The sequence below is a fragment of the Balaenoptera physalus genome (assembly GCF_965194825.1).
Source record: "Balaenoptera physalus genome assembly, chromosome: 1".
In the NCBI taxonomy this organism is placed as follows: domain Eukaryota; kingdom Metazoa; phylum Chordata; class Mammalia; order Artiodactyla; family Balaenopteridae; genus Balaenoptera; species Balaenoptera physalus.
Window position 1 is genome coordinate 45,555,972 of NC_138882.1, and position 15,504 is coordinate 45,571,475.

The 15,504-nt window shown below is 37.0% G+C and overlaps 1 protein-coding gene across 8 annotated transcripts in view; it reads right to left on the minus strand.

The window, feature by feature from the left end:
* Positions 1-15,504, minus strand: part of HMCN1 (hemicentin 1) — a 507,647-nt gene that overhangs the window by 196,433 nt on the left and 295,710 nt on the right. For all 8 annotated transcript variants that reach the window (XR_014266656.1, XM_082472452.1, XM_082472453.1 and 5 more), the window contains 3 exons: positions 15,172-15,341; positions 13,836-13,990; positions 9,993-10,116 (listed from right to left, as the gene is read on the minus strand). Coding sequence is in view for 7 of the 8 variants with exons in the window: in XM_082472452.1 (XP_082328578.1) it covers positions 9,993-10,116; positions 13,836-13,990; positions 15,172-15,341 (449 nt within the window). In the remaining variant the exon portion in view is untranslated. The remainder of the gene's footprint in view (positions 1-9,992; positions 10,117-13,835; positions 13,991-15,171; positions 15,342-15,504) is intronic.

Genomic DNA, 15,504 nt, shown 5'->3' on the forward strand with positions numbered 1-15,504 from the left:
TTAAAAGGATCATATACCATGATCAAGTGGGGATTATCCCAAGAATGCAAGGATTCTTCAACATACGCACATCAATGTGATACACCATATTAACAAACTGAAGGATAAAAACCATACGATCATCTCAATAGGTGCAAAAAAAGCTTTTGACAAAATTCAACACCCATTTATGATAAAAACTCTCCAGAAAGTAGGCATAGAGGGAACTTACCTCAACATAATAAAGCCATATATGACAAACCCACAGCCAACATCGTTCTCGATGGTGAAAAACTGAAACCATTTCCTATTAAATCAGGAACAAGACAAGAATGTCCACTCTCACCACTATTATTCGACACAGTTTTGGAAGTTTTAGCCACAGCAATCAGAGAAGAAAAAGAAATAGATGAATCCAAATCGGAAAAGAAGATGTAAAGCTGTCACTGTTTGCAAATGACATGATACTATACATAGAGAATCCTGAAGATGCTACCAGAAAACGACTAGAGCTAATCAATGAATTTGGTAAATTAGCAGGATACAAAATTAATGAACAGAAATCTCTTGCATTCCTGAACAATAATGATGAAAAATCTGAAAGAGAAATTAAGAAAACAATCCCATTTACCATTGCAACAAAAAGAATAAAATATCTAGGTATAAACCTACCTAAGGAGCCAAAAGACCTGTATGCAGAAAACCATAAGACAGTGATGAAAGAAATTAAAGATGATACAAACAGATGGAGAGATATAACATGTTCTTGGATGGGAAGAGTCAGCATTGTGAAAATGACTATACTACCCAAAGCAATCTACAGATTCAGTGCAATCCCTATCAAACTACCAATGGCATTTTTCATAGAATGAGAACAAAAAATTTCACAATTTGTATGGAAACACCAAAGATCCTAAATAGCCAAAGCAATCTTGAGAAAGAAAAATGGAGCTGGAGCAATCAGACTCCCTGACTTCAGAGTATACTAAGCTACAGTAATCCAGACAATAAGGTACTGGCACAGAAACAGAAATATAGATCAATGGAACAGGATAGAAAGCCCAGAGATAAACCCACACACCTACAGTCAATTAATGTCTGACAAAGGAGGCAAGGATATACAATGGAGAAAAGACAGCCTCTTCAATAAGTAGTGCTGGGAAAACTGGGCAGCTACAAGTAAAAGAATGAAATTAGAACACTCCCTAACACTATACAAAAAAATAAACTAAAAATGGATTAAAGACCTAAATGTTAGACCAGACACTATAAAACTCTCAGAGGAAAACATAGGAAAAACACACTTTGACATCAACCACAGCAAGATCTTTTTTGACCCACCTCCTAAAGTAACTGAAATAAAAGCAAAAATAAACAAATGGGACCTAATGAAAGTTAAAAGCTTTTGCACAGCAAAGGAAACTATAAACAAGATGAAAAGACAACCCTCAGAATGGGAGAAAACATTTGCAAACGAGTCAACGGACAAAGGATTAATCTTCAAAATATATAAACAGCTCATGCAGCTCCATATTAAAAAAACAAACAACCCAATCCAAAAATGGGCAGAAGACCTAAATAGACATTTCTCCAAAGGAGACATACAGATGGCCAAGAGGCACATGAAAAGCTGCTCAACATCACTAATTATTAGAGAAATGCAAATCAAAACTACAATGAGGGATCACCTCACACTGGTTAGAATGGGCATCATCAGAAAATCTACAAACAACAAATGTTGGACAGGTTGTGGAGAAAAGGAAACCCTCTTACACTGTTAGTGGGAATGTAAATTGATACAGTTACTATGGAGGACAGTATGGACTTTCCTTAAAAAACTGAAAATGGAATTACCATCTGACCCAGCAATCCCACTACTGGGCATATACCCAGAGAAAACCATAATTCAAAAAGACACATGTACCCCAATGTTCATTGCAGCACTATTTACAATAGCCGGGTCATGGAAGCAACCTAAATGCCCTTTGACAGACAAATGGATAAAGAAGATGTGGTACATATATACAATGGAATATTACTTGGCCAGAAAAAGGAATGAAATTGGGTCATTTGTAGAGATGTGGGTGGACCCAGAGAGTGTCATACAGAGTAAAGTAAGTCAGATAGAGAAAAACAAATATCATATATTAATGCATGTATGTGGAATCTAGAAAAAAGTTACAGATGAACCAGATTGCAAGGCAGAAATAGAGACACAGATGTAGGGAACAAACTTATGGACACCAAGGAGGGAAAGCAGGGGTGGGTGGTGGTGGGATAAACTGGGCAATTGGGTTTGACATATATACACTAATATGTATAAAATAGATAACTAATAAGAACCTGCTGTATAAAAAATAAAGAAATAAAATAAAACTCAAAAAAAACAAAAAAAGAGCATGGGTAGGGACTTCCCTGGTAGCACAGTGGTTAAGAATCTGCCTGCCAATGCAGGGGACACAGGTTCGAGCCCTGGTCCAGAAAGATCCCACATGCCGCAGCCGCAGAGCAACTAAGCCCGTGAACCACAACTACTAAGCTTGTGCTCTGGAACCCACGAGCCACAACTACTGAGCCTGAGTGCCACAACTACTGAAGCCCGCACACCTAGAACCCATGCTCCGCAACAAGAGAAGCCACTGCAACGAGAAGTCCATGCACCGCAATGAAGAGTAGCCCCCGTTCACCACACCTAAAGCTCACATGCAGCGACTAAGACCCAACACAGCCAAAATTAATTAATTAATTAATTAATTAATTTTAAAAAAAGAGCACTGGTAGAGGTAACTAATAGTAAAGACAGTAAAACTATATATTTTGCATATAACATTTTTTTCTCCTCTCTGAATTAAAATACAATAGCATAAAGCAATTATAAATATGTACTGATAGGCACATGATGAGTAAAGGTGTAACTTGGATGACCATAATAGCACAAAGGAGGGGAAGGGAAGGGACCTATAGAGTAGCAAAGTTTTTTATACTATTGAAATTAAGTTAGTATTAATCCAAATTATAACATTATTAATTAAGGTGCTAATTGTAATACTCAGGGCAACCACTAAAAATGAACTCAAAAATATAGTAAAAAAAAGAAAATATCTATTTAACACAAAAAAGGTAGTAATGGAGGAACATAAAAACAAAAATGACATAATACATATAAAAACACATATAAATGGTAGACATAAATCCTGTCATCTCAGTAATTACGTTAAATGTAAATGTATTAAACACTCAAAGCAAAAGGCAGAAGAGACTAGCAGAATGGATTTAAGAAGCAATACGACAATAAAAACACCACCTGACTATATGTTGTCTACAAGTGACAGACTTTAAATTCAAAGACACAAATAGGTTGAAAGTAAAAGGATGGAAAAGATATACCATGCAAACAGTAACCAAGTAAGAATGGAGACTATATACCAATATCAAACAAAGTAGATTTTGAAAGAAAAACTGTCACTAGCAACAAAGTAGGACATTTTAAAATGATACAAAGTATCAATTTATCAAAAAACATATGAGAAAACAAGAGTCTCATATATTCACAAAACAACAGAGTCTCAAGATACATGGAACTAAACCATGCAGAATCAAAGGGAGAAAGACAATTCAGCAATAAAGGTTGGAGATATCAATATTCCACTTGCAATAATGAATAGAACAATTAGACAAAAATCAACAAGAAAATAGAAAATAGTATGAAGTTTCCTCAGAAAATTAAAAATAGAACTACCATATGATCCAGCAATCCCATTTCTGGTTGTATATATGAAGGAAGTAAAATCAGTATCTCAAAGACATATCTGCACTCCTATGTTCATTGTAGCATTATTCACAATAGTTAAGACATGGAAACAACCTAAGTGTCCGTAGACAGATGAAAGGATAATGAGGATGTTATCTTTCTTTCTCTCTCTCTCTCCCCATCTCCCCCTCTCTCATGTGTGTGTGTGTGTGTGTGTGTGTGTGTGTATTATATGTATTATCATACAACATATACATATGATGTATGTTGTATATATACATATATATGGTGTGTGTATACACACACACACACCCCCACACACACACATAATGGAATATTTTTCAGCCAAGAGAAAGCAGGAAATTCTGCCACTTGAAGCAACCTGAGAGAACCTATAAGACATTATGCTAAGTGAAATAAGCCAGACAGAGAAAGACAAATACTATATGATCTCTTATATGTGGAATTTAAAAAGAGTTGAACTCATAGAAACTGGTGGAATGGTGATTACCAGGCGCTGGGGGGTGGGGGAAATGGGGAGTTGCTGGTCAAAGGATACAAGCCTTCATTTATAAGATGAATAAGTTCTGGGAAGCTAATGTACAGCATGGTGACTATTCTATTACTAATACTGTATTGCTAAGAGAGTAGATATTAAGCGTTCTCACTACACACTCACAAAAATGGTAACTATGTGAAGTGATGGATGTGTTAATTAACCTGATTGTAGTAATCATTTCACAAACTATACATGTATCAAATCATCACATTGTACACTTTAAACATATACAATTTTGTTTATCAATTACATCTCAATAAAGCTGGGAGACAAAAAGGAATAAAAAATACAGAGTGGTACTGGCATAAGGATACACACTTAGGCAATGGAATAGAATTGAGATTAGAGAAACACACCCTTACATCTACAGTCAAATGGTTTGCAAAAAGACTGCCAAGCCATTCAATGGGGAAAGATTAGTCTTTTCAATAAATGGTGCTGGTTCATTTTTAGGTTAAAAAGTAAATACAAATATAAATGCTATTATTCCCTTCTAGCATTAAAGAGATGGTCTTGGAAATCTGAATTTAGGTGAACGCTGTTCTAGAAGAATTAGTAAGGTAATAATATCTTACGTTAACAGTAAGAAGATGTCTGCATACTCCAAGCAGAAGATTGAATTCCATTCAACTTAACTGTTTTTTTCCTTTCTTCTAAAAGTTCTAGGCGTATATCACGCCAAAACCAAAATACCTTCTTCTGGACATATTGTGGGTCTAAATTTTGCCTATTATTTTAATCATTCAGAGGCATAAATTCATTATTTCAAACTCTGGTTAAATTTGAATTAATACATAACTGATCTAAAAGTGATTTGGGTGAGATAATACACCTTAACCACCAAAATTATAATATAGTAAATAATAAATTCATCTATACCGAGAAAATAGTATAGTAGAGCCCGGAACTGAAGTTATCCTTTAAAAAAGAAAAAAAATTCCCTATAATATTCTCAAGTCTCCTTTAAGCCACAAGTGAGCTATTAAGCAAAACACAGAAATGCTATAGAAACCTTTTTTTAAGTGGGTGTTAGCAGATGTTAGCCAAGCAAATACTTTAAAATAATAAAATTAAATTAAGGGTGCTCTATTAATGTTTTAACCAGACAGCTAATACAGACTCAAGATGGTTCCTGGCCAACAGTAAAGACAGCAGGACTTTAGACATATTTGTTAAGATGTTGGTACAGTGAGAAGTGCCAGAAGCCAAATATGTGTTTGGCTGAAACAGTCATTAAGCTACTACTTACAGATGATGACTAGGAACCAGGCACCAGGCTAAATTTTTCATGTCTAGTCTTGCGTTTATTCCTCAGAACAACTTCCCTGATTATGGTATTATCTTCATCCTTCCCATTTTACAGATGAGAAAACGGGGCTTTTAAAAAGTTAACATCTAAGCCCACTGTCCTCCAGATATCACTTGAGAGTATAGGAGCCTAAATTCAAAGCTTTTAACCACAACATTCTACTTCTGGGCGCTTCACTTGGTTGATTTCAGCTAGGAAATAATTAAGTGCAGATGAAATGAATGCTTGAGCCATTAGACCCCAAATAATCATTTGTTCGTGGAAACATCTGTCTCACTTGGCAAATATCTGAGGTTTAAATATAATTTCATAGTTTGGTCTAGAGAATTAGAACTTCCAGAATTATGAAACTTTGATCATCAAAAGGACCACCTACTGAGAGCCTCAGCCTTTTATGATTGACAGAACTCCCCCTGGAAAACCCAGGGGATCATGAGAATATTCCTCTTCTCATGATCATGACTTCATCTTCTAGCCCACGAGACCATGCACCCTTACTTTTGGAAACACTTTTTTCCATGTTTGAGAAGAATGGAAGCTTCTACAATCTTTTTTATAGGAAAGCAAAATACTAAACAATCTGAAAGCTGAGTTTCTTTGATTAAATAAATTGATAAATGAACTAAATTAAATAATAGTTGCTTCCCTATAGATTTTTCAATGTCCCTCAATATATAGCACCAGAATTAGATACAACACTTTGGAAGCATTCAGAGAGCAAGAATATAAGAGGGCTACTATAAGCTTCTATTACTGACTTCTAAGATTGATTAGCTTTATTATGAAATTGAATTATCAAATCTACAGTAATTGGAGAGAGCCATTAATACCTCAAGTATTTCAATGTGTGGTATCTTTAAGCCATTCTATCTCTATTCTTATGCAATTTTTGACGTCAGGTTAACTTGTCATTTTAACCTCTGAGGTCTTTTTGAAATCTATCAACCCTTAGAAATTCCTACACCTTTTTTAACATCTGCAGTTCTCACCGAAATTATTAATACAAGTATTGAAGAGGACAGAATCAAGTTTGGAGCCATTTTCATCCAATGTGACACTGCCCTCATGAGTGCCAAGATGATACACCAACTTTCTGTTCAGATTCCTGTCACATGCTCTTAGCCAACTACTTCCTCCAAGTTGACCATTATCAGTATTAGATTAGAAATTCACTTCATCATTTATTCTCCCTTCAGGTTGATGAAATGGTGTCCAGACAAGTCAAGATTGTATTAGATGAAACATTTTCAGCTACTAATATATCTTACCTCTATCCTATTGCTGATTCGTATGAAGAAGATTGTTTTATGTTCTTCATCTAATTTGGTAGTTTTTTTTGGGGGGGGGGGTATAGTTGCTTTACAATGTTGTGTTAGTTTCTGCTGTACAGCAAAACAAATCAGTTATATGTATACATATATCCCCTCTTTTTTGGACCCATAAACAAGATGAAAAGACAACCCTCAGAATGGGAGAAAATATTTGCAAATGAAGCAACTGACAAGGGATTAATCTCCAAAATGTACAAACAGCTCATGGAACTCAATATCAAAAAAACAAACAACCCAATCAAAAAATGGGTGGAAGACCTAAATAGACATTTCTCCAAGAAAGACATACAGATGGCCAAGAGGCACACGAAAAGATGCTCAACATCGCTATTAAAGAAATGTAAATCAAAACTACAATGAGGTATCACCTCACACCGGTCAGAATGGCCATCATCAAAAAATCTACAAACAATAAATGCTGGAGAGGGTGTGGAGAAAAGGGAACCTTCCTACACTGTTGGTGGGAATGTAAATTGATGCAGCCACTATGGAGAAGAGTATGGAGGTTCCTTAAAAAACTAAAAATAGAACTACCATATGACCCAGCAATCCCACTACTGGTCATACACCCTCAGAAAACCATAATTTGGTAGTTTTTAATAAATCCTTACAATGACTAACCTTCTATTTCTCTTTCTTTTCACATTAACTCGGACATCTTCTAGCCTGCATCCCCTGTCTCTGATGATTTTCCATGTCAGTATGTACACTAATTGCATCTCCTGCTAACATACATTGTGTTACCATATTCAGACAGTACATTTATATACTTGTGTTTTCTTAGGTAGTGAATCTGTTTATTCTATTCTGTTGTTGCTAGGTAGTTGATGGGATACTTGATTTCTTTTATGGATTCTAGTTTTCAGTCATTCTTGACTACACTGGCAAGTCTCCAGGCCAGTCTTTACAGTCTGAGCCAACGTACCTCCACGTAATGGCACAGACTACTTGCATCAGAGATGCTGTTTCAGGAGATGTGGGAATGGGCCCAGGAAGCTGTACTTTTTTTTTTTTTTTATTTTTTTTTATTTTTGGCTGTGTTGGGTCTTCGTTTCTGTGCGAGGGCTTTCTCTAGTTGTGGCAAGCGGGGGCCACTCTTCATCGCGGTGCACGGGCCTCTCACTATCTCGTCCTCTCTTGTTGGGAGCACAGGCTCCAGACGCGCAGGCTCAGTACTTGTGGCTCACAGGCCTAGTTGCTCCACGGCATGTGGGATCTTCCCAGACCAGGGCTCGAACCCATGTCCCCTGCACTGGCAGGCAGATTCTCAACCACTGCACCACCAGGGAAGCCCAGGAAGCTGTACTTTTAACAAGCAATACCTATGATTTTTATGAACACAAGTTTGAGAGCCTCAAATACTGAAGTTTGGTTCTTCCCAGTTCTGGAGACATATATTCTGTTCTTCATTACAGAGTCTTCATTTAAGTAATTTAAACCAGTCTAGAGAACAAAACCAAATCTTTCTTTTTGATAACTCCTGAAAGAGTAAAAGTGGGAAATATTTTACGTCTAATACCTCTAAACCTCAAAAGCACTCTGCAAGTCAGATACTCAGAGAGGTTAAATCGTTTGCTCAAGGTTACACAGATCACGTTTAGCATAGAATTTAAACTAAAGTCGGCATGACTCCAGTGCCTGAGATGACTACAACACATCATGCTGCTATCCCACTCAACTATTTCCTTTAGCCAACAATGGAGATCAGATAAGGACTGAAATTGTTGGAAGGGAGGGAACAAATAGCCTGTATAAGGAGGAGAGAAGGAGACTCAGAGCAGAAAAATGGGGAAGGAGAGCAAGCCCACCCTGAGCACACTCTTAGATGGAAGTGGAGGTCTGAGTATATGCTGGAGACAGCTGCCAAAGAACACTAGAAAGACATACAATGCCCTACGAGGAACAAGGTAAATTCAAGGAAACTTAAGGGAGAGCAAGGTCAGCCTGTCCCCCAACCCTCAATTATAGTGAGACCATTCCAAGATGGTTCCACTCAGATATTGGTCTTTAGGTTAATTATTCAATGAAAAAATAAAGGTCCTCTTAAGGAACATGGTTTGTGTCTATGACATCTGTAAGTCAGGTGTTCATACTGGAAGAACTGGGGAAAGAATAAGCTGGTTTATTGGAAACGTTTAGAGAACTGATGATTTAAATCTTTTAACTGGGTGATTTAAATAAAAGAAAATATGTAAAGAAACAGATTAGAATTCAACGTTCAAATTAAATTTTTTCATTCACTTACTATTTACTCTTTCATTTGTTAAATATTTATTGACTGCCTGCTACATACCTGGAATTAAACTAAGTGCTGGAGTGTTCTTCTAGGTTAAGATTGCTCAGAAAATGTAGAGTAAATATATGAATGCATGGATGGATGGAATAAATGAATGAATAAATGTTTAACAAGCAATCCCATGAATTAGAGAAAATGAACAACACGTACAATGAGAGCTTGGCTAGCTCTCTGCAAATATCCTTGGCTGAGTTAGGAAAGCTCAAGCCTACAATTCTTGGCCTTTTCTGATGAGCCTCTAGAGATGTGAAGTCTTACACTCAAAGTCAGATAATCTTTCAAGTTTACTGTGAAGCTACAGTATTCATGAAGTGTTCCACAGCCAACCAGACTTTTTATTAAAGCACATGAGAGAAGATCCTGAGTCAAGAATAGCTTCTGCTCACAAAATCTATCTTACAGGCAGGCAGGATAATCACAGACAATGCTAAGGAAAAACCCTGCAACTTCTGGGTTTTTTTTTTTTTTTTTTTTCAATAAAAGTTATCTGTACAAAGTTATCAGTTGACAGAATTCAAATAATTAAAACACAGGGTAGTGCATTTATTTATTTATGAGCTCCAGCACTTCCTATTTGACAACCTGAAAACTGAAGATCTTAATATGAGCAAGTATAATGAAAATAATGTAAAAAAAACTATATACTTTTTTTATACAGATTAAAATAAACACTTGCTTATTTTATACTACAATTCAATAAAAATGGGCCCGCTATGTTTTAAAAAAGCCACAGAAATACCCTTGTTAAGACGTGAAGATGCCATTACCATGCACATGCAGTTGAATGTGCTGTTGTGTTTCTCCAGCTGCATTGGTAGCCACACATGTGTATCTGCCAGCATCTTCCATGAGGGCTTTGGCAATTTGTAGAACTCGACCAGAAGACTGTATCTAATTGGGATCAGAAAGCATGGCAGCATTTTGTACTTTATACTTGGACTTGAAAACATCTGCTGAATAGACAAACTCATTTAAATTTGTAATATCTAGTTATATTTTTATGCCAGTATCTTAATTATCTTTTGATAGATTAGAGCCAGATCACTTCATCATGCACAAGAAAATAGACTATTTTGATTGAAAAGCTTTTCTTAGTCATTGGAAAACACAAAACAGTGTTACCTAAGGCAAGCCTGCTGGTACAGTCATAAAACTCCACTGAATAAAAGACTTTAGCACTGCAACTATGAGGTATGTGATGAAAATTTAAGCTATTTGAAAAAAACATGGTTACATTTATGCAACACTTCATAAATAGTTTTAAAACAATCTTTTTTGATTAAATGGTCATGGGGGCCAGAAAAACAATAAAAATTGTAAAATATGAGTAATGGAAATGCAGATAAATTTCCTTGACTGGTTTTCCTTATTTCCCTCTTACACACATTGCAGCTAGCCTCTACCATTTTGGAACTGGTGATTCAGTGGTTACTTTTTGAAAATGATTATTCAGAGGTTACCAGTTAACTTCTAATCACAGCATCCAGCAGCCTAGGCAGTGAGCTCATACTCTCCTTCACCATCTACAGCATTGGGCGTTGCTGACTTCCTGCTCCTTCAGTCACTCTGCCCTCTGGGAGCTGAAGGTACAGCATTCCCTCAGTTCTCATTCTCTGACTTTCTTAGTAGATTACTTTATGGAATCTGCTTCCTCTTCCTGTCCCATAAACAGGAAACTTAGCTTTCTGATAGTTTTCATCCAAACCCATGGCTGTGATGAAGAATCCCATGCAGACTCCTAAATTTACAGCATTGGCCTTAACTTTTCTCCTGAGCTTCCAACTATCTGCTGGACAGGTTAGCATATGAAGTTGAACAATCCAAAACAAAGCTGTTTTCCTGTATTTCTAAACCAAATTCTCATTGTGTGTTTCCAATCTTGCTTAATGGCACCAGTCATCTGGGTTTCAGAGCCCACTTTGACTCTCTTAGTAATTATACCACTCTGTGTTTCTCAGATCCCCTGTCTCCATTCTCACAGCCACTGTGGGATTATAATGGCTCCTTAATTTATATTCCAGTGTCTCCAACCTCCCGAACTGTTAATCTGCCTTGCATACTGTTGCCAGAATAATTTCTAAAATGCAAATTTGATCCTTTTACCAGTCCCCCTTCAAAGCTCATTCATGGCTCCCCACTTTGCCCAGAATGAAATCCGAACTCAGCAAAGCCTTCCAGGCTTACTGCATTCTGACCCCATATGATCTTCTCTCCATACACTCCCACGTAGCTTATTCTTCATCCATACTGTACTAAACACGTTAAGCAGCACATTCATATACTTATGTTCACTTCTAGACTTTCGCATACGGCCTTTAAGTGCAGTAATTTCTTAAGATTCTGAACTAGATCATTTTTTTTCTATTTCTTCTTACTCTTTATTCTGCCCTTGGATTAACTCATCTACGTCCATGTGTTTCAAATATGATCTGTGTGCCAATATCCCAAGCCAGAACTATCTTTTGAGCTCCAAAACCATATATTCAATGGTCTACCTGGCAACGCCACTAGTTTATTTCAAGGTCAACTCAACACCCAGAAGTCTAAAACTCAAATCACAGTTATTCCCCCTCAAACTTATCTTCCTCCAAAGTCTCCTTTCTCACTGGATGGCAACACTATTTATGCACTTGTGTAGATTAGCTTCCTACTAATTTTTCTTGATATTCCCCACTCCCTCCCCTTTCATCAACAATCTATAATCAAGCCCTAATGATTTAACCAATAAATAACTCTCAAATATATCCATGTATCCTCATATCCATGGCCAGCATGTGAGTCCAAATTTCTATCTTCTCTCTCCTAGACAAATGCAAATAAGTTCAATTGATTTCCACATATCTACTCTTGACTCCTTCAATTCATTCTCCAAACGGACCTAGGTAACTACTGAAAATATAAGCCTGATCATGTCACTCTTCTCTTAAAACTGTTCAAAAATTTCGCATTGTGAAATTCGCAAAGTGAAAATAAAATCATTAACATTACTTAAATGCCTCCTACCTGTCCTCTGGTCTCCTCTAATACCATTTCTCCCTTGCTCTTGGTTCCCTAATCCAATGGCTTGCTTTCACGTTCTCAAGAGGTGTCGTGCTCCCCTTTACTTTCAGTTGTTTGCCCATGCACATCTTCTCTGAAAGATTCTACTCACCTCTCTTCTATTAATTTGCCCACTTAACTCCATATGTTCTTCAGATCTCTGCTTAAAGACTTTCTCCATAAATTACCCTCCCTCACGCTGTTGGAGGAGGTCACTGAGAGGATGTGACCGCAGGGATGACCTGTGAGCTGGACTCAGGCATTTGGAGGCTCCTCATCCTCTCCCCATTTTTGGAATGTGCATTCCATCTTCTTTCCCAGTGCTAGAAACTGCCCAAGGACGCAGCCTTGAGATAGTAGTGTGATGTTGAGACCATCTGGACAGGATATATGACTGAACCCAGTTAAGACCTCTATATAAACTTTTAAGATTTGGTGGGCACGTGAGGAGATCTACTCATCTTGCAGTCATCCAAGACAAGCCTGGTAAGTAAGTTCCCTTGCTTATTAAACCTGCCCCCTACCAATCTGGAGCGCTGTGCCTCTTTCTTAGATCTCTCTCTGCCCTCTCTGAATAGGGGGCCGATTTCAGATGACACCCAGGAAGCTCCAGGGGTTGCAAACCAACACACGCTCAAAGGCTTTCCTCATTATCTGTTCTTATACCTCTCTATACTGTCTCCTAAAATTACTCATCACAGTTTGCAATCATACTTTTGTACGACTGTATGATAAATATCTGTCTCCCAGGTAAACAGTTGTTTACCTGCTCTGTGTTAGAAGGCTACATATTAGATCTTTTGCTAGTGCAAATGTGTGAGATTAGTTCCACCGAATTTGGAATAGGAATGATAAATGAACAGATATCCATCACTTCTGCCGGGAGAAGAACTTGGCACATCCCTTGTTACTGAAACCTACCTCAAGCAAAGCTCAAACCCACATTAGTCAATTAACTTGATCTTAGTAGCAAAATCTATTAATTATTTTAATTGTATCATGTAGATTACGCAGGTTTGCAATCTGCCTATTAATTCAACAAATATGTACTGATATATAGTTATATGCCAGGGACTATACTCAATATGAAAGATACACAAGTAAACTTATTCATAGAGTCTGAGTCTCTGCCATCATGATGTTTATAAACTAAACTATGTTTTTCAAGAAACCATTTCACTTAGGTTTATTTATCAATAGAAATAACTCTACCTTAATCCTGGTCAATGGTGAATATACTGAGGATACTCTGACTTACTTAGTACTGATGAACAATTCATCCATAAGATACCAGTTTTTAAATAATTAAAACAGGCATAAATTGAAATAATAAAAATACCAACCACTATGTTAAAATTAACATCATTGTTAAAGTTATTAGTCTTCAATTAATTTCATTTTTCAAATCAAAATATTAAGTTAAATTCTGAAAAACCCTAAGGAAAACACATATTGTTTTAGTACATTTCCTGCAAAATCTATCCAACAGGAAAATCTATAATTAAGAAAGGAGAATATGATAGTTCCATATATAGCTTTCTCATCTTGGGCAAAATAATATTCATACTTACTTTGAGGTTTCCTTGGGCAATGTTGACAGGTTGGCCATCTTTTAACCATGTAATGGATGGCTTTGGAATGCCATTGGCTATGCACTGCAAGGTGATGGGCTTGTACCTTACTACAGCTCTCTCAGAAAGCCCTGAGGATTTGATTGTTGGAGGAACTAGATTTAAGAAAAAGAGAGGAGAAGAAAGGAAAGAAGGAAGAAAAAAGGAAGTGAGGGAGGGAACGAAAACTATAATCAGTGGGATCAAACACTTAAAAGTCTGTATCCAAGAACTTGAAACTTCAAAATTTAGAAAAGGGCAGAGGCCTATTTTAACAAACAGAATAATTTCATTCCATGGATTTCACTTATAACTTTTAGCAATTTTAGAGATTACTGATCTCTTAACTATGGGTCTCTAATTCTCCAGAGAATAAGTGAAATGTATTTACAGCAACTGCGATCCACATGTATGTTTGGTTTACAACCTCTTAGTGTGTTTCCCCAATCTACTATGACCTGCCCTTTCTCTAGAACTGCCTCATTAAATTGGGGTGGGTTTCCAGTACCCATATTTATACCACATGACTCTGTCCCCAGCAAGGCTGATTAAATCCAGGAGAGTAACTTGATTTAAGCTGGGCCTGCCAGATTCCCTCCCTCAAGAATTGGAATTGAGACTGAGAAACAGGATTAGCTGTATTCCATCAAAATGCAGGAAAAAACCAGTCCGCCTGGGAAGAATGAAGTTGATGTTCATAGAAACCTCTGCTTGTTGCTTCCAAACACTCTCTAGTTTCTCATTGCAGTCCCTCCCTTCCCAAGGTCTGCTGGCAAGTGAGACACCTGATACCCTGGCAGAGGGTTGCTTCTGTCATTAGATGAATGGTTCTAACCCAATTGTGCCAGTTCCATGAGTGCACTTATGTGCCCTGGACCCTGCATAACACCCTCAGCCTCCATTTCTGGAAATGACTTTATTCACACTCCCTCCTGTTTTGGATGAATCTTTGAACACTCGTATCCCACCTTTATTTGAAATTTGCTGCCTGCCTCTTCTATCTTCTTTGATCTCATTCCTCAGACCCTCACATTCTATGCAGAATATACCTCCTACCATTTAAATTCTGTCTCAGTTCATTCACATGATACCTCTTGGTTAAATCTTCTGTGTTAGTAAAGTGCCTTAAAATTTTCCACTATCTAATTCAAATTTGCATCCAAATTCTCACTCAAATTAGCACTACTTTCCACAACTCAAGATTTATCCAGATTACTGAGCTAAGTTCTGAATTAGATACTGAAACAATGCATAAATGAATTTTCAGTGAAATGCTCCTGCCCCTTCTTCAGCATACCATGAACAGTCACTTCAAATTCCTTCTTGTGGTCTCCAGCAGTGTTTGTCGCTACACACCGATAAAGGCCTGTGTCTGACACTTGAGCTTGGGCAATAACCAGTTTGTATCCATTTAGCAAGATCTTGAATCCATCCCTTTCATCAATTAGCTGGCCATCCTTCAGCCACCTACAGAAATAAGGCAAAAAGAAGTCTGGAGACATATTTTAAATAACTATGTTCCTAACTATATCTTAAATAACTATGTTTCTAAAGCAATCTATCTATCTCGGAGCAACTACATTTATTCATATATTCGACTTATATACTTATATATATGTATGTATATGTG